Source organism: Panicum virgatum, chromosome 6N (assembly GCF_016808335.1).
Source record: "Panicum virgatum strain AP13 chromosome 6N, P.virgatum_v5, whole genome shotgun sequence".
Lineage (NCBI taxonomy): Eukaryota > Viridiplantae > Streptophyta > Magnoliopsida > Poales > Poaceae > Panicum > Panicum virgatum.
The window spans coordinates 2,208,643-2,234,002 of NC_053150.1; the positions used below are offsets into that span (position 1 = coordinate 2,208,643).

The window sequence follows — 25,360 nt, forward strand, 5'->3', positions numbered from 1 at the left end:
GTGGTGGCACGACCCGGTGCTTATGGAGCAGACATTAGCACCGGGTCATGTCATGACCCGGTGCCTGTGCTGGCCCTGGACATAGGCACCAGTTGAAATGAGTACCCGATACCAATGGCCGGCCTGATCTCGCTCGATATTTTAAGTCTTGGCCACCATGGTTCCCCCTCTCTCTCTTTCTCTCCTTATCTGCACCAGAGCACCCATCTCTTCTATCCACCGCACATACCCCCACACTCTTATCCTCTCCACCGCCCAGCACCCATCTCTTCTATCTTCTCCCCATCTCTCCTCTCTCCCACGCCATGGAGGTCAGGCTGGTGGATCGAGCCCATGTGCCGGAAGCTCACTGCCAAGGTGGTCTGGGTCATGAGCAGCTTTATCGTCTGCATTGCCATGGCCATGGTCACCATCCTCAGCTCCTGTCGCTCGGCGACATTGGCAGCAATGTGTAGGACGCCGCCGCCGTCGACAAGGGCCTCAAGAGCACTGCACTCGCCCTCTTCGTACCACTTGGCTTCCCCTTCCCCTTCGAGGTAAGCTATATATATGCGAGCCTTTCTTGCTGATCTGCTGCTCCACATTTCGATTCAGAAGCTCACGCACTCTCTGGCATGCGCGTGGGAGCCGACCGCCGCCGCCGCCGCGCGGGAGCTGGCGTGGGGCGCTCGGGCCGCCACTGCCGTCGTGGGGCGCGCTGGCCGCCACCGCCGCCGTGGGGCGCGCTGGCCGCCGCCGCCGCGGGAGCCGGCCGCGGGAGTTGGCGTGGGGTGCTCGGGCCGCCACCGCCGCCGTGGGGCGCGCTGGCCGCCGGCGCCGCGGGAGCCGGCCACGGGAGCTGGCGTGGGGCGCTCGGGCCGCCGCCGCCGCCGCCGTGGGGCGCGCGGGCCACCACAGCTGCGGGAGCCAGCCGCAGCCGCCGTATGCCGCGTAGGCCGCCACCGCTGCGTGTCTGCGGGAGCCGGCTGCCGTCGGGGAGTGAGCGGGCTGACGCCGCCGCCGGAGCAGGACGGGAGCCGGTCACGTGGGTGATTTTTTCTCTTTTTTTTCTTATTTTTTTAGAAACAGATATGTATGTGGGATTGTATTGATTGGATGTATCTTGTGAACTATTCTTTGGATGATTTGTGAGACATATGACTATTTTGTATCGATGGATTTAATATCTGAACGATTCTTTGGAGCATGAATCCTGTGAACGATGCGAGGGGAACGGGGGGAGGGGGAACGGGAGAAGATGCTAGAGAATAGCCGTAGCGATCCTGGTACCGGTTGGTATTACCAACTGGTACCAATGGAGGTCTTAGGCACCGGGTTATTTACCCGGTGTCCTAGGTAGTCACATTGGTCTCGGTTATTTAGTACCGGTTGCAAAACCGGTACCTATGCTCATTTTCAACCGGTGTTGATGGCCCTTTCTCTAGTAGTGACCACCGCCGAGCTCATTAGTGTAACACCCCGGATACTCCGGGAATTTGCCCGGATACTCCAGACATGGAGTTCCTAGTTCATGTAATTTTTGTCCTCTAGACCACACAATCATTAAAATAGAGATCTTACCCTTTCTCTCTCTCCCTCACAGCTCACACTCCCCCTCCTCACGTGCACTCTCTCCCTCTCCCTCTTGAGCTCTCCCTCTCCCTCACAAGCTCTCCCTCTCCCCAAATCCCCCACCCCGAATCGATCCCCAAGACCAAAGAGACTTCGAATCCGCATGGAGGACCATCTTCCCCACGTATTCCTTCCCGGGGTGCCCTCGGTTTCAAGTTCTTGCGCGGAGAAAAGCACTTTCAAGGTACTCCAACTTGTGCCGGCCCGATCTATCTTTCTAGGAGGTTCTAAGTGATTTCCTTTGGTCAATCATCTTCTTATGCATCCTTGAACTAGGATTCAAGAGGGTTTCAAATTTGGTGGGGAGGTTTTACCAAAAATCAAGATTTCAGTTTTTGGGGCGAAAATGCTGTCAAGTCCGGAGACTCCGGGTATAAGCCCGGAAACTCCGGGTTTTGAAAACTCCGGGTGAAACTCCGGGTATAGGCCCGGAAACTCCGGACTTCGAAGTCCGAATACTCCGGATATGAATCCGGATATTCCGGGTTTTATTAGAACTGTTGGATGTAGAATTTGGTAAATTTGGGGTAAATTTGTAGTGTTTCTACTTGGGCATTTCAAAGTTGTTGTATGTCATATTTGCATTCTCATATCATATGCATCTCATGTAGATGCGCTAGATGTACAGTGCGTGAGCGTGAAGCACGCGATGTTGGAGCCGGACCCCAAGACGGTGTTTAATGGATGTATCCTAAAGAGAGAAGGACCAGCTGGCGCAACTGAAGACCCGGCCCAAGGTCGGAAGGGCCCAAGGCCTTGATAGCATTAACACTGACTTAGTGTTACCCTGAGGCAAGCCCCGGTGCACATCCTTCTATTTTTAAATTATGACACATATATATATGTTTCTATTACTTGTGCATTAGGTGTCGGAATTATCTGGAACCCTAGTTGCATGATCCCTAGGATCCCCTGAGTTATACTAGTATGTATAGGACGATAGAAGTGCTATGCTTAATAGTCTCGATAGAAGTCGAGTGACTTTTGTCACCCGCGAGATATAGGACATTTAGAAGTCGAGTAATTTCAGGTTATTCGCGAGAATTAGGATATATTTACATTCCAGTACATGAGTTGTTGAATTTTGATATGGAAAGTTGGAGACCCGGGCGGGGGAAAGTTAGCCCCGTCTGTGTTGGTTAAGGACCGTTCGTTGTCTGGCCCTGTGATCGAGTTTGAATTGTACTAACCGCATGCCGGGAGTAGGAGGTAGTCGAAACCGGTAAGCCGAGTACTACTTTGCTTCGAAAGTACAGGAACCCGCACCCAACTCCTGGGGCGAGTCGAGTAGTCGCAGAGAATTGGGTTGCACATGTTTACTTTTGGTGGTCTCACGTTGAGCTCGACTGACCATATGTCGTTGGGCTGGTTCCTGTAGTTCGAGGCGGGGAGGGGAATGGTTGGCATGTATAGTCCGACGGGGCAAATACGTGCCGTGTTGGTTAGGTCCACCTTGCAAGGTTAAATCGAATCGATCCGCCGTATGTCGCATCTCGGATATGAGCACCTTGATCACAGCACCACATCGTAGTATGCTATATGGATTTTAAGTGATGAGTAGTAAGGTCTACCAGGGATTATTACTCCATGTTGTTATGATTGCTTAGCAGGTGCAAATATTAGTTAATGATTGTTATATATAGAATTTGGGCTAAAAGTGGAAAAATAAGGACTCACTTTTAGAAGCTTTTTATGCAAAAATAACCACCAGCCAGAAAGCTTTGCATGTCCAGATATGTGGGCTAAGTTATACCCACTGATCGGGTAAGTCTTCCTGAGTATTAGTTGCTCAGGGTTTGTTGTTTACCCTATTTCAGGTCTAGGAGCTAACTAGGTGTCATATCGGTGGGCTCGATGTGACGTCTTGTCTTCACGTCTCGGTAGTTCTCGATTTTGTAAAAGTCTTAATATAATTTGCTATTTTTGTAAGATTGTATCGTGCTGTACCTTCTGCGCTCGCCTTCGTGCGAGACTTTTGGTGTGTTTCGATCGGCCTGTGGGTTGGAAACAGCCTGTCAAGTTACACTTAATTAAGCTAATGCGCCAGGTGATGGCAGTTACGCTTAATTAAGCGTTTTAACTCGGCGGGTCTGTCACAATTAGCGCCCGACCACCACCACGCTCCTGCAGCAGGACGACTTGGATGCGCAGCTCCCCATGGATGCTCAGCACCTGCTCAAACTGAAGAACTTGTACATGACACAATTATGCATCGATCGATCTGAGTGTATATATAGCGTGGCATGCCGATGAAGCTAATAAGATTTGTTGCTGAGCAGAGTCGGCAAGCAGGCGCAGAAGCAAAGCGATCGAGCTGGAAGCAACCAGCAGACGACGCGGATGCATGAGGTTGGACAAGCGTCAAGAGATCGGTGTCACGAGATGAACGAAGGGTGGCTAGCTGCAGACGGCATGGAACAATAATCAACTGTACAAGAATCTAATAAACTGACTCTGTGAGTGCATGCTTATTATTATTACAAGCAGGAACCAATAATCGATGGACACACAGATCGATGAGTGTGGCTGCCGCATCAGCAAGTCGGTCCTCCCAACAAGTCAAGTGTCTAGATTCATGAACCAAGTTACGCTAATCTCAGTAGAGAGTGTCATAGTATAGTTACTAAAACTGTGAACTAGGTAACCGAGTTGGAAGAGTGTCATAGTGATGATACTCCTCTCAAGTCCCATAACACTCTCCCTTCGATCTCCTTCTTCTGTCATATCAGCAAATTTAATGATCATCACACTTCCGTAACATTGTCGTTGAGAGTGAGCTAAGATATTAGAGCACGATCGCACTAAGCTTTGAATGGCAAGCACAGCCAGTGTTGCTGCATCCAGAAGACATTAGGGAGGGCCATGCTTGCTGAACCACGATTAGTGAGCGTATAGGTAGGCTTAGGCGCGGCAAATCAATGCGTTTGTTCAGACGATGGGGTGCTAGTAGTGCGTTCTCTGAACATGGCTTGCATTGGGAGAGGAGCAAACTGTTGTGGGCAAGCAACCCCCCCCCCCCCCCCCCCCCCCGCCCGCCTCGCTCTCGCCGGCCGGCCAGCTTGGGGTATGTGCGTGCGTGCAGGCATGGATCATGGCCTCGTGGGCCAAAATGCCACATTGCTTTGCGCGCTTTTTTCTTTTTTATATTTTTAAAAAATAAAAATTTCAAAAATATATATCCGTTTTGAAATATTTCAAAAATACCCCCGGTCGCTCCCTATAGGGCGACAGGCCTAAAGTGTAATTTTTTTCTTCAAATTTGCAACGAGATCCCTAGCAAAAAAAAAAAGACGGTCTGTCGCCCCCCCCCCCTCGGGCGACCACTAGGCCCAGCCCACGGGCGGGGGGGGGGGGGGCACGACCGGGATAACCCCTTATATAAGATCCAACCCCTCTTCCCTCCTCATTTGAGCCCAAAAATTCCACCAAAAATCCAGAAAAAAAGAGAGGTGAGGAGAAGGGAAGCGGCGAAGCCCTGCCGGATTCAGCACTTGTGATCTGCAGGTTAGTACATTTAGTTTATATATTTTTTTATTTAAGTACTACGTATTTAAGTAGGAGTAATTTAAATAGGGGTGAGTAATTTAATTTAATTAGTGCTATAGCAGAACCATTTAAGTAGGAGTTTAATGATACTTTAGTTTGTAGTTACGTAGTAGTAAATTAGTTTAGAAAATTAGTACTACGCATTTATTATTACAATTGCAGTACTATTAAAGACATGTTTATAAATTAATTATAATTTAGAATAGAATTTGGCATATGCAGTATAGAATTTATTATTACATATGCGCCGGACCTTCTTCTTCCTCCTTTCAACCAGATAACGAGACCTTCACCTTAGACGACTTCGACAGCTTGACTCCAGAAGAGCCTGCCGCGCAATGTGACCCCGATGTCTTGGGGTATTCACAGCTAGGAGGAGCACCACTTGGGATCTCTCAGCAGCAGACACCGCAGCCCCTTGCGCGTCCTGAGCGACAGGTGAGGTCTCCGGATGTTCTCACCTACTCCGAGGGCCATGTCCGTGCCCAGCAAAGGGCTAAGAGGGTCCGACGCCCTAGGGATGGTTAGATATATCTGATGTTTGTATCTCTGATGTTTACTTGTCATTTGTTTCTATAGATACTATTGATGTGAACTTGTTATGTTTGTGGGTTCCATAATGCTCGTGAAATAAGGGAAGTTCTTGCGATTTTTTTTTGTGATTTAATGAAGGACAAGTTAGGTGTGGTAGGAGTTAGCAGCCGAGATCCTGCCGACGATGATGACGACTACACGCTCGAATAGCTCAAAATAGGAACCATAGTGTATCTAGCTGCGAGTATGAGATCACAGGTTGCCACTGCTCAGCACGGTGATCACAGGTTTCCCAAATGTCGTATTCTTTGCCCAGACATACGTGACATGTTTAGCAGTGCCCTTCCACCATTTCAAAAAGATGTGACAACACGGCAACCATTGCAGCTCACCTTCAAAGCAGTCTCTCTGCCGAGGACGACGAACCTGTCATTCTACAGCACAGGTCTGTGGCGTGTAGTGGGGAAGGCGGCATCTTGGTGCGATCGACCGAGCTGCATCAATGCAGCGCTGTGAGTCTGCATGCACAGAGATGCATCGAGTAGTCATTTCGAGAATCGAATCTAGCCTTTTTCAGTGTTAGGTCAGCTAGCCTCTTCACTGTGTTGTCATGTAGGCTTTTTAGGTGCATTTACACTCCACACTCCGGGTATCAGACCTTTGTGCGCCTATAAATACTCCGAAGTTTGTGAACTCCCAGCAGCATTTAAACACCAAAGCTCATTGTATGCCCAATGTCTGGAGGTAGGTCTAGCGGGAAGAATTACTACGGTTTTGGGAAAGGAAAAGGTGGAAGAAAGAGAGACCCCATAATATGGGAGGGGCCTCTTGGACCTGATTCCTTTTCGGAACCAGTGTTTGAGTTTCCGCCACAGCACAATAGTGAATTTACCAATGAAACTCCTCTTCGACAATACGATAACCGTAGAGAACCGTGGCCAAAATACAGATATGGTGAGGACTGCTTAGTGCAGATGTGCACCGACGGGATGGATGGCGGTCGGCGTTTCTTTAAATGTCCACACGCATGGGTAATACTCGGTTCTTTTATTTCTTTATCTTCAATGAGACACCTTACATGAAATTTATTTTGTAGTCTTCTGATGCTCCAAAAAACTGTGGTTTTACTAGGTGGGTCGATCCTGCACCAATTGATTCTGTTCAGGAGTTCATCAAGTACCTCCAGATAAAGATCTTTGATCTGGAATGCAAGGTGAATCATTATGAGGAAGTGAGCGAGGGTAACAAAGACGACGAAGTTGATGATACCAGCAATGCTGCCGGTTCGCAGGATGAACCATGCACTGTTCCTTACTGCAAACTGCCATTGTCACAAGAAGAAGGGCCCTGCGCCTCCGGCACCACCGCATGCACCACCTGCAATGGGTGGATACTGCGGAGAAGGCTCAACGCAGTTTGCTACGTGGGGGTATGGCTACTAGGACTACCCTAGTGGTAGTGACATGCTGCATCGTTGTGTTTGTTCTATTTTTTTTAATTTACCTAAGGCATGTTCGGTTAGTCCGGAATCTGTTTACCGTAGTTTGCAACGGGTTCTTCCATGCCACTGCATGTGTGATGTGTGTTTCATTATCGTTGTATTATGATATAAAATTTGATGGTTCACATTATGTAATGCATTTCTTAATTCTTATTTCTTATCGTTATATTAATTAAATATGTGCTTTTTAGTATTCTAGTGACATGTTTATACTTCGATGCTCCATTACGACTAAGTACGATTCAAACTCGATATTATGTACATGTCCAGTGAATGCAAGTTATGTACGAGACATACATACAAGCATAATACAACATTAACAATACTAAGTACGAATACATCTTAAACCGATGAACATCATATGTTATAGATCATGGCATGAAATCATCTAGGTCGTCATCCCAGTTGACAGATGGTGGTGCTGCAGGTGGTGTAGTATGACTCGACGAACCTCTTGGTTTTCCCTTTCTCTCTTTTTTGGATCTACGTTCATGTACAGGGGGAGGAACATCATGTGTTGGAGGCCATGGTTTGGGGGGCATGAAGTCATCCATGTCGTCATCCCAGTTAACACATGTTTGTGCTGCAGGTGGTGTAACATGACTTGACGAACCTCTTGCCTTTCCCTTTGCCTCCTTTCTGATTCTAGGTTCATGTACAGGGGGAGGAACATCATGTGTTGGAGGCCATGGTTTGGGGGGCATGAAGTCATCCATGTCGTCATCTCAGTTAACACAAGTTGGTGGTTGAGGTGCTGAAGCATGACTCGACGAACCTCCGGGCATCTGTTCTTGCGCAGGCCAAGTACTATCACCCGAAGATCTTATCCGCCTCCTTCGTCTAGTTTGCGGCATAAGTCCACTGAAGATACATACCAATTTACGGAAATTTGGTATCGTTTTGTTAATCAACTCCGTGTCCTCCGGGTAATCCTAGCATATAATTAAAAAAACAATGTTACTGTTTTATAAATATGGATTCGAAATGACGGACGGGATTACAACTGCATGAGAGTTACCTTAATGTGCATCTCATACACCTCTGACCGCATCTATATCTTACAAGAACTTTGTAAGAATCCAATGATATTAGGATGATTCGCTAGTTCACATACTCTGATGTATATCTTCCGACGTTCTAGCAGGTGTCCCTTTACATCTTGCGTCGTAATACCTCGAAATAATGTGAAATCTTTAAACTCTACTACTTTGGACAACACCATCTCTATCGTACCATCCGCTAACAGATCCAACTTCTTACTGATAACAAGATGAGTCATGATATCAAGTATTATACTAGATTTTTCTTCGGTCCATGAAAATCCTCCACAATTGGAGGCAGCCATTGCCTTATGCTGCAATATCAATAAGGTACTTTCATAATTCTATTCTAATTCATAATTAATTTAAAAACAAGTCTGTAATAGTACTGAAATTGTAATACTAAATGAGTGTTCTAAAGCACCAAATCTAATTCAGCTAATCCGCTAATTAAATTAAATTTTTATACAATATCAATGGATTCATATGGAAGTTATCGGTAGATCACAAGTACGCAATTCGGCAGAGCTTCGCCGCTTTTCTTCTCCTCACCCCTCTCTTTTTTCATGAATTTTTAGGTTCAAATGACAAAGGGGATGGCGGCATATGGCGGCCAGGGCTTATATAGGGCAAAGGGGACCATGTCGCCCCCCCCAACGGGCGACAGGCCCCTTTTTTTTGCCAGGGACCTCGTTGCGAATTTGAAGAAAAAAATTACACTTAGGGCCTGTCGCACTATGGGGGGCGACCGGGGGATATTTTTGAAATATTTCAAAACGGACATATATTTTTGAAATTTTTACTTTTTAAAAATATAAAAAAAGAAAAAAGCGCTTGCTTTGCCGGGTTTGTTTTGTGGGCTTACGTAGGGCGACGCCTGAATATATGCACGCCGTTGTTGCATTCAGATTCAGATACATCCATACATGCGGCTTACCTGAACTTTATTTCCATGCTGTATGATTATTAATTTGTCATAAAACATACCACTTTTTTTAAGGAATAAAGCGTACTAGTACTTCACTAGCTAGTGTTATAGGTATATTCTGAATCTGAAGCATGTAAAAGCATCTTTCAGGGGGTAAAAAGGAAAAACGCATGATCAACGCCTGTACAGTAAAGTCATTAGTGACCAGGAAACGAATACGGAGGCTGCATTTTAATATGCAGGTGATGATTAGCTGCGAGTCGCGAGGTGGTACTAGTACTAAGATTGTAAAGCTAGCTAGCCCCCCGGCAGGGCTGGCCTGGTTGTTACTGTTGGCAGGGTGTAGTGGCCGGTAGGGGCGGCAGAGTGGACCTGCGCGTGCCGTGCCCTGCCGGCGGTGAGTGCCGCGCTGACACCCGCGCACATGAAGGCCGGTGCCGTACTAGGAGCATGAGCAATCTAGGATCCAAAAGTGAGGATCCTCCCTCCCTCGAGAAAAAGGGTAATCCAATCCCCAAAAGGATAAACCAGCCAGCCTGGGGGAAGAAGAACCTTGCTCTTGCTCAACAGTCGGCGCCTGTTCCATCGGGTAGTAGTAGGTAGGAAAGGGAAGGGATGGGAAGAGATAGTTCATCAGATCCAAGCCTCTCAACTTTCAGAGAGGCGTCTGAATAATTCTAGTGCTTTGCCATTTCAGAAGGGCACTATGGAGCCTTTTTTTTTTTTTGAAATAGCCTTATTTTATTTTCCCCAACTGGGGAATGGGATGAGCAACGGAGGAGACGAGTGCGAACGGGTAGCCGGGATTTTTTTTTTTTTTTGAGGCGGGGCCGTCCCGTGATCTCTCCCTCTGACACGGTACGGAGTTGTTGGCCCATTTACCCAGCAATAAGGCCCATGAGCCATTTTCTTTCTTTTCTTCCTCTATTACCAGCCCGAAGGCCTTTCTCCTTTTTCCTTCCCTATTCTTTCCCACAGGCCGAAGCAAGGTCGGCCCATCAATTCCTTTTCTCAGCCCAGCGCCTTTGTCTCCGCCATCCTGGCCCGACACCCCTGTTTTAGCACATGTAACACCGGAAATCCTATCGATCTTGCTTAAGGTAGGAAGAGGTTGAATCTTCTAATATTTGAGATTTGTGCAAGCAAAACTCATACTGTTGGATCCCTATAATCCTAACACACACCACCCTCCCCTGCCTCTACTCCGCGCATCGTCGCCGGCTTGCTCTTCCACTACGCCGGCTCTGCTTTCGACACACCACCCCCCCTCGACCCAGCACGTGCCCTCGTCTCCGACGCCGGCGCCGGCGTGATCAGCCGCGGCCCTGCCACTCCCACCCACTCCCGATGTCAGACGCACCGCCGCGCACTACTGCCCCTAACGCCATGGCCCCCGTGTGTGGGCCCGTCAGAGTTCCGACCATCGTCCACCGCCGGGTGTTAGAGAAGAAGCCGCCTCCATATTTTAGAAAATATTTATTTAATTTTTGATAAATGTTGAATCTATCATATTAAGATGTTGAGATAGCTCATTAAAAATGTTGAATGTAGTAGTTTTTTTAAAAAAAATTATTGCACTGTGTTTTTCTAGAAAGTGTTGAATCCATTCTTTCTAAATGTTAAAGTATTTTAAAAAAATATTAACTTCTAATCCAGCCCTAATGGGCTTTGTAGATTCCATCTTCCACAAGTTACACAGAAATCCCCCATCTAATACCCCCTTCCTATTGACCCCAGTTTTTTTTTGCGAAGGGGCAAGGATCCCCGTTTATAAAAGCTGGGCTTTTACAACCAGCACCCTGGAAGAAAGAAATTTTACAACATAATCCATAATCCCCATCGTCCAGAGGTGCAATTTTGCGTACAAGACCCTCAACCCACTCAAATTTGAAAGCAAAGTCCTTGGATCTTCACGCAGAGAGCAGCTCACCCAAGACACTCGACGAGACCCCCAGCTTGTGGAGGAGATCGCAGAGGAGGACTTACTGCTAGGCACCGAAGCCGAGTAAATGGCCTCCCAAGCACATTGGACATCATCGTCGAGAGCGAGGAAGAGCAGCAAGAGATCCGTCGTCGCCAGTAGGAGAACCGGCGACCGGAAGAAAAGTCCACCGCCGCCGAGGATCCCAGCAGCGAAGACAAGCCACACACCCACGAGGATGTAGGAACCGGTGCCGCCGAACGAATCGACAACCCGGAGGAAGTCCATGGCCGCCGCAACAAGCAGCAGCCAAGACAAGAGCCCCACATAAGGGAAATCCAAGCCCCCATCTTTCACAAGAAAGGAGCAAACTAACCTCCCAAGGCGCGGCCCGCCGAGAACCTCGCCAGGACCGCCATGGAGGACCACAAGCTTCGCAGCTGCCTCGCCGAAGCCGATGCCGATGCCGGATCCACCGCCATCAACCTCGGAGAAGGCCCTAAAGCACTTTATTTGCCACTTCGCAACCCCACCCCGCACGCCAACGACGGCGAGGTGACCGGAGATGGAACAGAGGGCCAAAAGATCCACCGGACACCAAAGAGACGCCGTGGAGAAGGAAGCTAATGCCTAGATCCTAGGTAGTAGCTATACAGGTGACTCTGCGCGTCGATTCACCGGATCCCCAACTCCTCCGCCGCCAGAGTGGCCGTCGGAGGCGGGGAGCCGGTGAAATCGGCAGCGGACCACAGAAATCGCCTTTTCTCCTCTCTCTCTCTCTCTCCCTCTCTCTACTGTAGCAAAGAAAGGGGAAAGGGGCTCGTTCAGAGGTTCACTAGTTTCATTTGTTTCGCCGTGGGGGTACGGTGGCGGACCACCTATTGACCCCAGTTGGGATGGGCATGGTCACATGCATCCCTTCCGCTCGCTAGTCCTACTCGAGCAGGCAGGTCGTCCCAGCCGCCAATGGCAACACTGCTCGGTGTCGGTGTCATGGAGATCGAATCAATGGTTGGTGGTGGCTTTGGTAGGTGTCACGGAGACGGAGCAGGCAAACAATCATGCATGCATGACACCACACCGCACGTTGACATGATTGACATCGAGACAGCGATGTGCTGACCCGATCGACGACTGGCAGGTTTAATTTGGACCATGGATCTTCAAGTTTGGCTTGAAAAATCTTCTCGATTTAGATCTCGCCTAGCATAGCTTCACGGGCATAGACTACAGGAAACTATGTCAAAGGATTTTTTTTTTTGACTAACTTCAAGCTTGAAGCCAACCATGTGCTTCCACTAGCGCTGTGTGCATCCAGCTTCAACAAAGAAAAAAACTTTTTTTGTCAAATATTTTTTAAAATATCTCCAATTTTGAAGCCACCTCACCAACTGTTTCAAGAGAAGCTGAACATATGCCAAACAAAACCTTAGATATTTAGATAGCGTTTGATTTACCATTTTTTAACATATGATTACCAGCATATTCAGTCTCGTTATCGCCGGCGCCCGTGGTGTATTAACGCATTGCATTGGCTCCTCTATGGAAAACTATTAGCGACTTTCTACCGATTTCTGGTGAACCAAGGATGTTCCGTTAACATGCCCTCGAGACTCAAATTCTCATTTCAAACTGCTTGTGTTCCTATCCAACTTTGAAGATTTGATATTAGGTGGGCAAGTTTTATTACACGAAAGTGTCTATTTAGAAAGATCTTGGGCTCGGCTCACTAACCTTTTTTTTTGCCTAAAAACTTTTCTTTAGGCTGCGTTTAGTTTTCAAATTTTTTCTACAGTACCCGTCACATCGAATTTTTAGACGCATGAAATATTAAATTTAGTTAAAAAATAACTAATTACACAGTCTGACCGATTCCCACGAGATGAATCTAATGACGTTAATTAATCCATAATTAGACATTAATTATCAAATAACAACGAAATATGCTACCGTACTCAGACCTAAACTTTTTCACCAACTAAACACACCCTTAGTTTGGTTACTTAAAAAAACCATTTTTTTAGTTGATATGAGATGTTGACCCACTGACCTAAATAATGGCCCAACAACACAAGTACACAAAAAAGAGAAACCAGGCCGGGCCATCCCTCGCCCACCCCTACCAATGCCCCTCTCAGATCCGACAGCCGCTGATCGCCGCTACCGGAATCCAACGGCGCTGCGCCCTCGTCTCTCCCCGTAAAGCCTTCCAGCCAGTCCTCACTCCCACCTCCCTCCCTCCCCTCCCCATTCCGCCGCCCGCCGTCTCCTCCCAATCCCTCCCACTCCGCCCGCCCGCCCGCTGCCATGGCGCTCTCCGTGGAGAAGACCTCGTCGGGCCGGGAGTACAAGGTCAAGGACCTGTCCCAGGCCGACTTCGGCCGCCTCGAGATCGAGCTGGCCGAGGTCGAGATGCCCGGCCTCATGGCTTGCCGCGCCGAGTTCGGCCCCTCCAAGCCCTTCGCCGGCGCCAGGATCTCCGGCTCCCTCCACATGACCATCCAGACCGCCGTCCTCATCGAGACCCTCACCGCGCTCGGCGCCGAGGTCCGCTGGTGCTCCTGCAACATCTTCTCCACGCAGGACCACGCCGCCGCCGCCATCGCGCGGGACTCCGCCGCCGTCTTCGCCTGGAAGGGGGAGACGCTCGAGGAGTACTGGTGGTGCACCGAGCGATGCCTCGACTGGGGCGGGGCCGGCGGCCCCGACCTCATCATCGACGACGGCGGCGACGCCACGCTCCTCATCCACGAGGGCGTCAAGGCCGAGGAGGAGTACGAGAAGACCGGCAAGATCCCGGACCCGGACTCCACCGACAATGCCGAGTTCAAGATCGTGCTCACCATCATCCGCGACGGGCTCAAGGCCGACCCCAAGAAGTACCGCAAGATGAAGGAGAGGCTCGTCGGCGTCTCGGAGGAGACCACCACCGGGGTCAAGAGGCTCTACCAGATGCAGGAGACCGGCGCACTCCTCTTCCCCGCCATCAACGTCAATGACTCCGTCACTAAGAGCAAGGTACGTGCCTTCCTTTGATTGTCCTTGCGTAGATCTGGATCCTTTTACACTGTTCGTCCACAATTTACCTTTTTTCCAGAGTAGGAGTAGCTCGATGGTTGGTGGCGAGATGTCCTCGTTTTTCCTGGCTTATTTGTGCTACCCAAATTCTCTGATATTTGTGGTTCGGTTATCATGTGGATCCTAGATTACAGGAATGATGGTCAATATTGCCGTTTGATCTTGTCTTGGTCCATGGTTTGGCGTACTCTCCTAATATTAGTTTTGTTGGCAACTCACTAATAGTAATAATAGTTGTATGTTGGTGGATGTGATGACAATGACATCATAGCATCATATCTTGTACCATGTTGGCTTAGTCTGTAAGTAGAAGCGTCACTTATTTTGGATTAGTTTACATGCACAGTTTAAGGTATTTTATGCCTGGTCTTAACTTAGTGTCTATGCAGTGCATTTCCTAGGTTCTTTAATGTACTCTTATTGAAATGTCACTTACTATATAGTACCTGTAAGCTGTGTAAGCAACTATCATTTTGTAGCTACAAATATGTTTTCTTCTAAACAGTCTGGCATGTTACTAGCTATGTATTAATCAAATGCAAATGTTAAGTTTGACAGTACTGATATTTTTCTTTTACCTCTGAACAGTTTGACAACCTGTATGGTTGCCGCCACTCCCTCCCTGATGGTTTGATGAGGGCCACCGATGTTATGATTGCCGGCAAGGTTGCAGTGGTCTGCGGTTATGGTGATGTTGGCAAGGGCTGTGCTGCTGCCCTCAAGCAGGCTGGTGCCCGTGTCATCGTGACTGAGATTGACCCCATCTGTGCCCTTCAGGCCCTGATGGAGGGTCTTCAGGTCCTTACCTGGGAGGATGTCGTTTCTGAAGCTGACATCTTTGTGACTACCACTGGTAACAAGGACATCATCATGGTTGACCACATGAGGAAGATGAAGAACAATGCAATTGTCTGCAACATTGGTCACTTTGACAATGAGATTGACATGCATGGTCTTGAGACCTACCCTGGTGTCAAGCGGATCACCATCAAGCCCCAGACTGATCGCTGGGTGTTCCCTGAGACCAACACTGGCATCATTGTCCTTGCTGAGGGTCGTCTGATGAACCTTGGGTGCGCTACTGGCCACCCCAGCTTTGTCATGTCCTGCTCATTCACTAACCAGGTAAATATGTCAACCAGTACCCATCTAGTCCTGCCCATGTTACCTGATGCATCAGCAATTGAAATCATATTGTCAAATCTTGTCCATGATGGTACAGGTCATTGCTCAACTTGAGCTGTGGAAGGAGCGGAGCTCAGGCAAGTATGAGAAGAAAGTGTATGTGCTCCCCAAGCACCTTGATGAGAAGGTTGCCGCCCTCCACTTGGGCAAGCTTGGTGCCAAGCTCACCAAGCTCACCAAGTCTCAGGCTGACTACATCAGTGTCCCGATCGAGGGTCCCTACAAGCCCGCTCACTACCGGTACTAGGTTACCCAGCATGACTAGAAGCCCACTCGGCCAGCCGGTTGTGGTGTGTGCCCTTACGAAGTTCACTACACCGGCTTGTCAATTATCTTTTGCATGCATTATCATATGCGCCGTTGCGTAGGAGGATTTGTTATTATCATTGCTTGCGCCTGGTTGTGTGGGGAGAGGAGGGAAGAGCTGTTTGCTTTTTGCAGAAGAACAATGGCGTATTTGGTTGTAGGGTGAGGCAGTGTGCGTTACCAGAACTATACAGTTTCTGATTATCATTTGCAAGTGATTTGCTCTAGTTATGTGTCTTTCATGAATAACATGCTTTCTTCAAGAGCATATTTAGTCTGATCCTGAGTTTTGCTTATGTCTGGTTGATTGAGTTGTGCCCAGCAAGCTCGTTGGCCTTTCTCGGTTGTCTTCTATTGTGTCTCTGTATGCCGTTCAGGCAATGCATTGATTCATGCCCGTTTTACGAATTATGATAGAATGTGGATGGATCATATGAGAATTGCAGGCGTTTTTTAATGGTGTACATGCTGCAGTTGATTCAGTGTAACCATGGAATGCATCAGCATGCCTGCTGGGGTGGTGTTTCCGTTGTCAAAGTGTGCAGGTTCTTTTGAGAAGCTGATCTGCCACCACCCCATTGTTATTCTATCTGCCCCACTGCAATCGCTGTTCGAGAACAAGGCAGCAGCTGAATATGGGCGCCTGGATCCAGCGAAGTCCATGGAGTAATTTATTCCTGGTCGATCGTTTTCTGCGATTCCTTCATGGGACTGTGTAGCTCAGTTGCAAAGTGTTTTCCTGGTTTAGATTCCTAGCCTTCTAGGCATATGTGAACGATCAAATGCTCAACTCTAAATAGCGATGAACACGGCAATGATGAGCATAAAACTCAAGTTAACACGACAAGAAGTTGTGAATGGTTTTCTATTTGAAAATTTCTTGTTGCGTTATAACTCATTGCTTCCTTTGGTGCTTGGTGTCTTTTCGATCTACTGGGAAGATCAGCCATTGAAATTCTTCCTTGCTCTATTTTCTGTACAGCATTACCATCCTGATTGTTCCTTCTGATAACAACGATTTCATGTGCATTGCCTAAAGAATAGTGGGCGTGTCAATAGTTTTCAGTCACAAACAAGTCATTGTTCATGTCCCCGGCCTATGAAAGCATGCGGTTGTTACTGAAAGTGATTAGTTCAAGCTCTAAAGAATGCTCCAAAATCAAAGCCCCTATATCTTGGTGCGACTGATTAAAGCAGCGCCCGAAATGAACAGTTGCCAACTTCTTTCCCTTTTTTTTTTTTACTTCTTGGTGCGACTGGACCCCGAAACCAATAACAGTCAATGAAGAAATAAGTAGATACTATGTTCAGAAGCATATTTGTTGTCAAGAGTAAGACATGAGTATATGACTAGCAGCTCATCAGAGAGACAAAATAAGTGCTCCAAATAGGAAATGGAAGAATTCATCTCTGATTTTTTTCCAAAAGAGAAATCTCTGAAAGATTCACATTCTAAAAACTGCATACCCATACTTGCACAAAATTCTCAAAAGGACACAAAAAACGGGACCTTTTTCAGGTGGGGTTCACAAATCTCAACGGAGACCAAATGCAAAAGCTGCGGAGTTCGTGCTGTCGGCTGTTGCCGATCTGCCGGCGGTCCCCCGCGCTCGGCCGTAGCAGCGTCCAAACGGGAACGAGGCTCTCCCTGTGCGCCTACAAAGAGAAACGTGAAGCTTTGGGCCAATGATCCAAGTAAAACAAATGCGCCACCTCACTCAGATTTTATCGACTTTCAAAGCTAAATGAAAATGAAAATAGTTACAAAAAAAACGAAAATAGTAAAATAATATGAAAGTGAAAATGAAAATGAAAATGGTTTGAGCATCCTCCGATCGTTTTCGAGAACTATCGTATTTTCGGATATTCTATTGTATTTTACCTATAGAAATACCATATTAACATACAATTCCAACACCTCTGCTATCTATATTTTTAGAATGCCATATCTATATTTCTAGAGAGTCGTGATTCATTTGTCCCAACCCTTAAATCACAACCTAGCAATCTGAATTTATAGGATTATGAATAATTTCTTGGATGGTGGGATTATTTTCTAAATTTTTAGTACTATACATGCCATGGATGGACAGATATTTAGATTAACATCTTAACCATAAGTATTTTGTATACGAAATATGTAAAGTCATATAGTTAGAGTTGCGCTCTATGATTTGACATATTTATCATTTTTCAAAATATCATTTCAATCGTTAGGATGTGGTCTCAAATTCCATTTTAGTTTTCGAAATTACCGTGATACCAATGCCATTGTTGTTTCCGATAATATGTACCGTATTCATTTCCAATTAAAAAAGATGTGAAAGTGGAAGTGATAGAGCCTTTCACCGATTGTTTCCGACCATTTTCATCCCTAATTGATAAATGCATGCACGGTTTACTTGCCACAGAGAACATAAGAACTATGCGACCTGACTGAAATCTCCTTTTCAAAAAAGAAAAAAAAAAGAACACTGACCGACAATTGCAATTCGCAAGCCAGCCTAGAGGAAACTACTACTAGTGTTCATCAGTACTCGAGGGCAGGTTAACAGCGCAACCCGAATTGCAACTCAGCATCTACTGATTGCAGTTTATATAACACATGATCAGGTCAAACAACTACAGACTCATGATAAAAATGCACATCACACACAGGAATGGGAATAATAGAGCAGCAGGCACTGGAAGAAGAACAAAAGCAAAAACTACACGGAAGCATAACGTAGGGCATAACGGTAAGCGTTCATAATCTCCAAGTAATTCCCAAGTTTTTGCGAGTAGCAACCAAGACACAGCAAACAACTGAACACAGGTAAAAGTCCAGGAGTTTCGCCTTGTTGCATCAAGGACAAAAGAGACCAACCCCGCTTCCTTCTAAGAAGCTCTCCACTATGTGCAAGGTAAAATGATCCAACCTCAACCCGGAATTTCCCCTCTCTGGCTCCGAGCATAGATACTTTACTCACTCGCGGTGGTAACAGTGAAGAAAAAAAAAAGCCGAGCCCATAACTTAAAAAGAAAAGACATATTGCGACTTTCCCCCCTTTCATATGTCTATCTCTATTATATATTAACCAGTGCCATCAGCACCTCCTGTACCTACAACATCTAGTGCATCAGCTGGCGAGGCGCGCGGGGACGCACGGGAGTCTTAGATGGGCTCACCCTGAAATATCACAACAGGCCTGCTCTGTTAATACATGTTAAGGTCTATACCACTGCAAAGCCTCTCAAAAGCCCAGAGCTTTTACCTTATTGGCAAGGAACCAAGAATCACACCACTGCAGTTGAGAGCAGCAGTGGCACTTTCAGCCTGATAATTAAGAAACAAACAGATCATAAGATGGGGTCTTAATTAATTCTTCAAAATTAGGGGAAACATCAATTGTATTACATATCACAAATTGGAATGGTAAACTTTGGCTTCACAGATATGAGTATTGAGTTGCATGCACCAACCAATTCAACCCAAAAGCTTAAGCTCACGGGGACAAGTGGGCAATTCACTTATACTTCAACAATGAGATACCAGCATCAGAATGATCAATACAGTCACCCAGTGCAACAGAACAGATCGGTTATGTAGTAGATAGTAGTGAGAAAATATCCAAAAGTGATGACAATGCTCAGTACGCTAAACATGATGACAAGCAACAAGTATTAACAGTTCTATTAAGGAGTTAGGACCAGTTTAAGTTGCAACACGAATTCTTACACAATCCACATAGATTGGCATGAAAAATTAGACACTTGAACAGGAGACCTGGAGGCACTGATAAAAAAGAATCATTTCACTCAAACCAGCAACCATTCCTAAGGAAATACTATATAACAGAAGGAAACAGTTACAAGTAATTTTCTTTTAGTAACCAAAACATCCAAGCTCATTGCTCTCCAGTTTTGCCTCATAACATGGTAGATTCTAAAACTGTTCTCTAGCTAATTAATTTGGATGGGTAAGAGCTAAATCTCATCACATAGGAGAAGTCTAGTTAATGTTGGTTTCCATCTCAATATATCTGGGTGACCAAAGCTGAACACTGGCTGACTAGAAACTAAAACTGGGCATACCAATTTTGGCTACAAGGACAGTACAGGATATTCTTCCTTGAGCAAAGTTATGGCATGCTATCCAGGAGCATATTTTTAGCATTTTACTATTTGGAGTTCTCATCCACCAGTAATACTAATAATATATTAAGAATGCATACTGTATGCAACTTTGGACAAATATGTGAAATACAAAGGTATGATAGCTAACCATTACAAACTCCACAAAGGCGATACGAGTAGAATGATGGTAGTCACCAAGCAACCTCAGCCGAAAGACCTGAAGCAGTACTTGCAATGAGCCAAGGAACATAGTGCTGCTCGAATTGTCATTTCTACGTGGCATTTAGCATATGCAAACTGTACATAAGGGAAAAGAGGTTTGAAGTAAAGAATGACCAACCTCTCCACATATAGACTCAAAGAACAATTTCAGATCTGCCTGAGTGACCTGTAGTAAGCGGGACATATAAAGATTGAGAGATAACAGAAAGGAATACCAAGAGATATCATAATTATACGGTAGCAAACCTTCTTGTCAATGTTTGTGCAGTAAATAGTCCTTGCACACATTTCGCGTTCATCATCAGACTGCAGATCACATCAAAGAGGTAAACCTTTTAGAGATAAAATCACAGTAGATCACAGTATGAACCATCAACCTAAGATAAATGTTGAACCCCAAAAGGTTTGCTTACCCTAGGCAGAAAAGTTGGGTTGACAGGTGCAATGGCAGTTTTTGATGGCAGAACCCTGACAGGATAATATCCAAGTACGGTACCCGACAGATTTAGAGCAGCCCTGGCACCCTCTGCAATAGGGATGTTTATTGACCAGTGAACAGTTGAATAACTACACAAAACTAAGAAACTTCAATTATGGCTGGATAAATTACCCTCATCAGTGAACTCAATGAAAGCAAAACGGAGAACTGAATTTGGGTCCCCACACATGCGACAATCCACAACCTTCAGAGCGAATATCCAAGATTACGCACAGAAGCATAAAAAACAAATGGGGAGAGCCAGATATACGCAAGGGAATTTGCAGTTGCCCCATAAAATGTACCTGTCCACAGTTTATAAATAGCGCTGCCAGGTTTTCTTCAGTGACCTAAACAACAAAACAACAAATAGAAATTAGCAACTAAACTACATATAATTGCCACTAAAACAGTCGATTAAATAAAGAAAAGCAGAAGCTAAATATAGAATATGCTCCAACAGTTTGGCAAAAATTACCCTAATACATTACCTAACCTTTTCAACGTCAACTGGCAAAAAAGTAACACTATGTACAAAGAAAGAAAAAGGAAACAAACATACAAAACTTCGCCCACAACATTATGTACCAGTATTGAGAAACATTTACTGATTCACAATTATTGAGAATGTTACATAAACCAGTTAACTACATATTAAACAATAAACTTAAACCAGTTAACTACATATTAAACAATAAACTTGCTCATCATACTAATTGGCCAGACTGAAATATGTACGCTGAAAATGGTTTCTCTGTTCTACATGCAACAAAAAAAAAACTTTTGTTCCATTAGCCTTCCCTTTCCATATTAAGAAAGAACAGGGCATTATCCATTAAAGCTTTATACCTAGAGCAATAGCAAAGGTGGAAGACTAAACATAAGATGTGATCTTGATCATCTAGGTGACCACATGGACCCACCGGCAACAAGAAATCAATATTATTAGGCCTTAACAATGACTTTGAATAACATTAGAGAACCAGAGTTACACCAGCTAAAGGCCAAAGCTCAAGCAAACCTATGAACAGGTTGTAGAAAACAACATTAGCCAACAGAGGCGGATGAAATATGGGGCATGCCACATGCATAGTACCAAAAACTTTCTCCAGTAGAATCACAAGAAAACAATGCCTAGTAATGGTTCAAAAGAAGATATCCAATCATACCAACTTGCTCCGTGTACATTTTTCTCAACAAATTCATTTAGGACTGAAATGGTAATACAAATCCATCACATACACACAATACACAGTTTGGATGGCTAAGGCTAACCCGTAAACTTAAATGAGGAATAAAATTATAAAATACTTCATAAGGTGTTGTACTTGTAGTTTGGCTGAGAAGACAATGGTGCCAGTGAGCAAGAGTATTTCTTCCTACAAAAACAACCATGGCATGTGGCAGATTGTGTTTTGCAAAGATAGCAGCTTTGCTGTTCTAGTAAATACATCTTTCAGAAAAGCAATTTCAAATCCTACAGGGATAAACACATATAACAGAATACAGATAGCCATGCAATACAGACCATAATGCAGTCATTAAACCTTGCATTCCTTTCCAATACGCAAATATAGTCCAAGCTAAGACTAACATTTATAATGATTATTACAAATAGTCAAACAGATCTGCTCAGCTGTACAACAATAAGCAGGAGCATCAATATGAATTGAATGCTCTTAAAGTCAAGATTTTCCACAGCATACATGAAAAGGAATGGAGACAACTGTGGGCACACATTGACAGGAATGAACAAAACATGGTCCTATAGCTATTCCACCAAATAGGAGAACTTGTGAAGTCCACTCAGGGATATTTGGAATTCTGGGATAACTGAAGGAATTCATAGAGCAGGGGAACCCAGCATTTCTAGGAGTAATAACTACAGCAGTCAACAGGGTATGGTCTGGCTACTTATTGTCCTTTCCTGGTGTCACTCCATACAAGGAACTTCAAAGCAGGGCTCTTGACGGTTACACTGCCTTCTAAAGAAACTCCTACTACCATATAGGTGATCAGGCTATCCATAAACATCTTAGATAAAACCAGTAACATGGTAAACAAGAAACGCCATGACACAAACGGCATGCATATGCTGCAGACAGAAGCACGTGACCAGGAAAACCAAGAAAAATGAACCGCATTTCATCAGAGAAGAACAATACTAAAGGCTCGCTGCAGGCACAGCCCAGCACATAAAAGGCATAACAGGGCATACAGCTTTCCAGATTCCGCACGGAACAAATGGCCACCAGCGGCAAAACCTACTAGCAGAAAGTGGCATCCAAATCTACCAAAGCAACAGAAAAAAGGATGGCTCATACTCGTAGCAGCCGCACCTACGTCTACGTGTTGGCGTGCGCTGCATCCCAACCTGCTCGTACCCATCCCCCCATCAGGCCATCACGCAGCATCATCTGACTGATGCCGTGATCTCATCCTGGTCAGGAGCACCCATGGACACAGGTGACCGAACCCAAATCTAACGGGAGTAATCACCACGAGAAGTGCACCCAAAAAACTACGAATTGCATCAGAGATGGATTTATAGGTAGGTAGGCTCGTAGCGGAAGAGGAAAAGATTCCCAATTGACGCGATTAAACGCCGCAATAGAGCGAAATGGATCGGGGAGCGCGCGGATCCGTGCGGGGACCGACCTGGTGATCGATGTCGGAGACGTAGACGGTGCGGCGGATGACCTCGTCCCGCTGCGCCATGCTGGTGCGGCTGTTGGTCCGGCGCCGGCCGGGGTGGCCGTGGCCGCCGAACCCTACCGCTCCCCCCTTCTTCTGCAGCGAGCGAGCAACCGGATCATCATCACCAAACGTTGACATCGGAAACAGAGGAAATGAAACGGGATCGGTGCTTAGTTACCCTGCCGCGGCCGGCGGGCCCGTCGGCGACGGCCGGGAAGCCGACGACGCCGCGGTGCGCCGGCGAGGCGACCGCGAAGCCGGCGTTGGCGGGGTAGTAGCCGTAGGCGGCGGGGGAGAGCAGCGCGGGCACGGGCGCGAGGGCGGCGGGACCGCCGGCGACGGGGGAGGCGAGGGAGGGCGGGACGAACTCCTCGGCCATGGGGTTGAGCTTGGAGAGGAGCTCCTCCAGATCCCGCATCTCGCGCTCCCCGGCGTCGGAGCCGGAGCCCGGCGCCTCCTCCGGGCGCGGCGCGGCGTGGTCGGCGGCGGCGGCCTCGGCGACGGCCATCGGAGCTCGGGAGGAGGGGAGGGGCGGGGGTTCTGGAAGGTTCTGGGGCGGGGTCGGAGGCGCCGAGGCGGGGGTATATATAGAGGCGGGCGGTCAGGCAGGCAGGCAGCGGAGGCGGATCGGGGGAGGGGGAGCCAACGCCAACCGGGAGGGAGGGAGGGAGGAAGAAGGGAGTGGGTGGGTGGTCGCAGGGTGGTGGCTAGGCGCGCATGGCCCGGTCGATCGGCGGGGTGGTTGCTGCGCCTGCGGCCGCAGCGGCAGAGCAGAGCCGACCGGCGCAGGCGGAGAGCAGAGGAAGGACGGCAAGGGCCAAGGGGGGAGATGCGCTTGCCGGCCTCTCTCTCCTCTCCTCTCCTCTCTCTCTCCTCTGCTGTGCTCGCGGGTTGGGGAGGAAGGGGGAGGGGGTGGATGCTTTTCCGCTTCGCCTTTTTTGGGCGCCTGGGCTCCTCCTCCGGTACGGCGGTGCCGCCTGCCTCCTTCTTCCCCCTCTCGTGCGCCTGCCCTGTTCCCTTCTCGCCTCCCATTGCCCGCCGGCCTGCGATTTCGCGGGAAACCCCTCGCCAGACCTTCTATTCGCCTAACTGTTTCACTCGACGACGAGGGTCCATTTGCATTTCGCTGATGGCCCGCCAAAAGTACTCGTTGCAAAAAAAAAAAAAATCGTTGCATCTTACTACATCGTAAAACATTTGCAGTTTGTGGTAGCTGTGGTTCCGTGTAATTTCTGTTGCCATCACTTACCACGATGATCAAGATGAATCAGCTGTCAGTAATATGAACACAATATGTGTATCTTTTGCCAGGAGCAAGTATTAATGCATTGCTCCTACTATGACGACTTTATAATAGAGTGCTATCATATTTAGGTATGGTACAGTCAGCTTCTTGAAAGATAAGATATGGTAAGCCAAACTTAGGTGTATGCCCTCGCGTAATAGCAATCCAAAGCGGGAGTTTAGAATGCATGCCAGCTATAGGATAAACCTTATCAATTGTATGTTTCCTTTTTTTTGCTGGTCTTACTTGTTTCTGCAAGCAAGTTGCTCCAATGTTGGACTATATAGCAAAAGAACACATGAGGTATTAAAGTTCCAAACACGACTACGGAAAAAGTGGAAAAAATGATATCTTAAAATATGGTGTGCCTTGTTTACACGGATAAAAATGGGCGGTTACCACTTCGCGTTACGGATACACCGGCTGTTTCCGGTAAAACATGGCGTGTTTCGGTCCGGGAACGAGGTCGGACAGTTACCGCTGTTTATCGCGTCAAAAAGCACGGCACGCTTTCTTGCACGGATCAAGGTGGACGGTTATCGCTCCTTGCGTATTATCCCGCCCCAGATGAATTTGCTCACAAAAAATATTCTGGACGTTTGGGTTTACCTCGGTTTCGGTTAACCCCGTACGAAATATGCTTATGATTCTAAAATCCATTTGCAGGTTCTCTCGAGGTAAACTGAAGTTTCCATTACCAAAACCTTAGAGGCCCACGTTCTTATTAGACGTCCTGCCTTGGGGGTGGGGGGGGGAGAGAAAAAAGAATCTCACGAATGACACCAGGAAGTTCGATCAGGGTGCAAAACCGAGGAACTGCAAGGGCTTACGGGGAAAACGGGGGCTGACGAGGAAGGTTGTTGCGTTCCGTGCTCTGACCTCCTGCCCAGACGAGCAGAGCAGCATCAGCGC

At 46.9% G+C, this 25,360-nt stretch overlaps 2 protein-coding genes across 2 annotated transcripts; one reads left to right on the forward strand and one right to left on the reverse strand.

The window, feature by feature from the left end:
* Positions 1 to 13,259: 13,259 nt before the first annotated feature.
* LOC120680013 (adenosylhomocysteinase-like) lies at positions 13,260 to 15,946 on the forward strand. Its single transcript, XM_039961663.1, has 3 exons — positions 13,260 to 14,099; positions 14,748 to 15,284; positions 15,382 to 15,946. The coding sequence occupies exons 1-3, from the start codon at positions 13,389 to 13,391 to the stop codon at positions 15,589 to 15,591; spliced, it is 1,458 nt and encodes a 485-aa protein (XP_039817597.1). The 5' UTR covers positions 13,260 to 13,388; the 3' UTR covers positions 15,592 to 15,946.
* Positions 15,947 to 18,359: 2,413 nt separating this feature from the next.
* LOC120680014 (polyadenylate-binding protein-interacting protein 11-like) lies at positions 18,360 to 24,155 on the reverse strand. The gene is made up of 10 exons (XM_039961664.1): positions 23,342 to 24,155; positions 23,125 to 23,256; positions 20,772 to 20,816; positions 20,599 to 20,671; positions 20,402 to 20,514; positions 20,235 to 20,294; positions 20,107 to 20,154; positions 19,915 to 19,983; positions 18,905 to 18,966; positions 18,360 to 18,819 (listed from the first exon to the last, which is right to left on the reverse strand). Exons 1-10 carry the CDS (start codon positions 23,669 to 23,671, stop codon positions 18,762 to 18,764), a joined length of 990 nt encoding a protein of 329 aa, XP_039817598.1. The 5' UTR covers positions 23,672 to 24,155; the 3' UTR covers positions 18,360 to 18,761.
* Between the last annotated feature and the right edge of the window lie 1,205 nt (positions 24,156 to 25,360).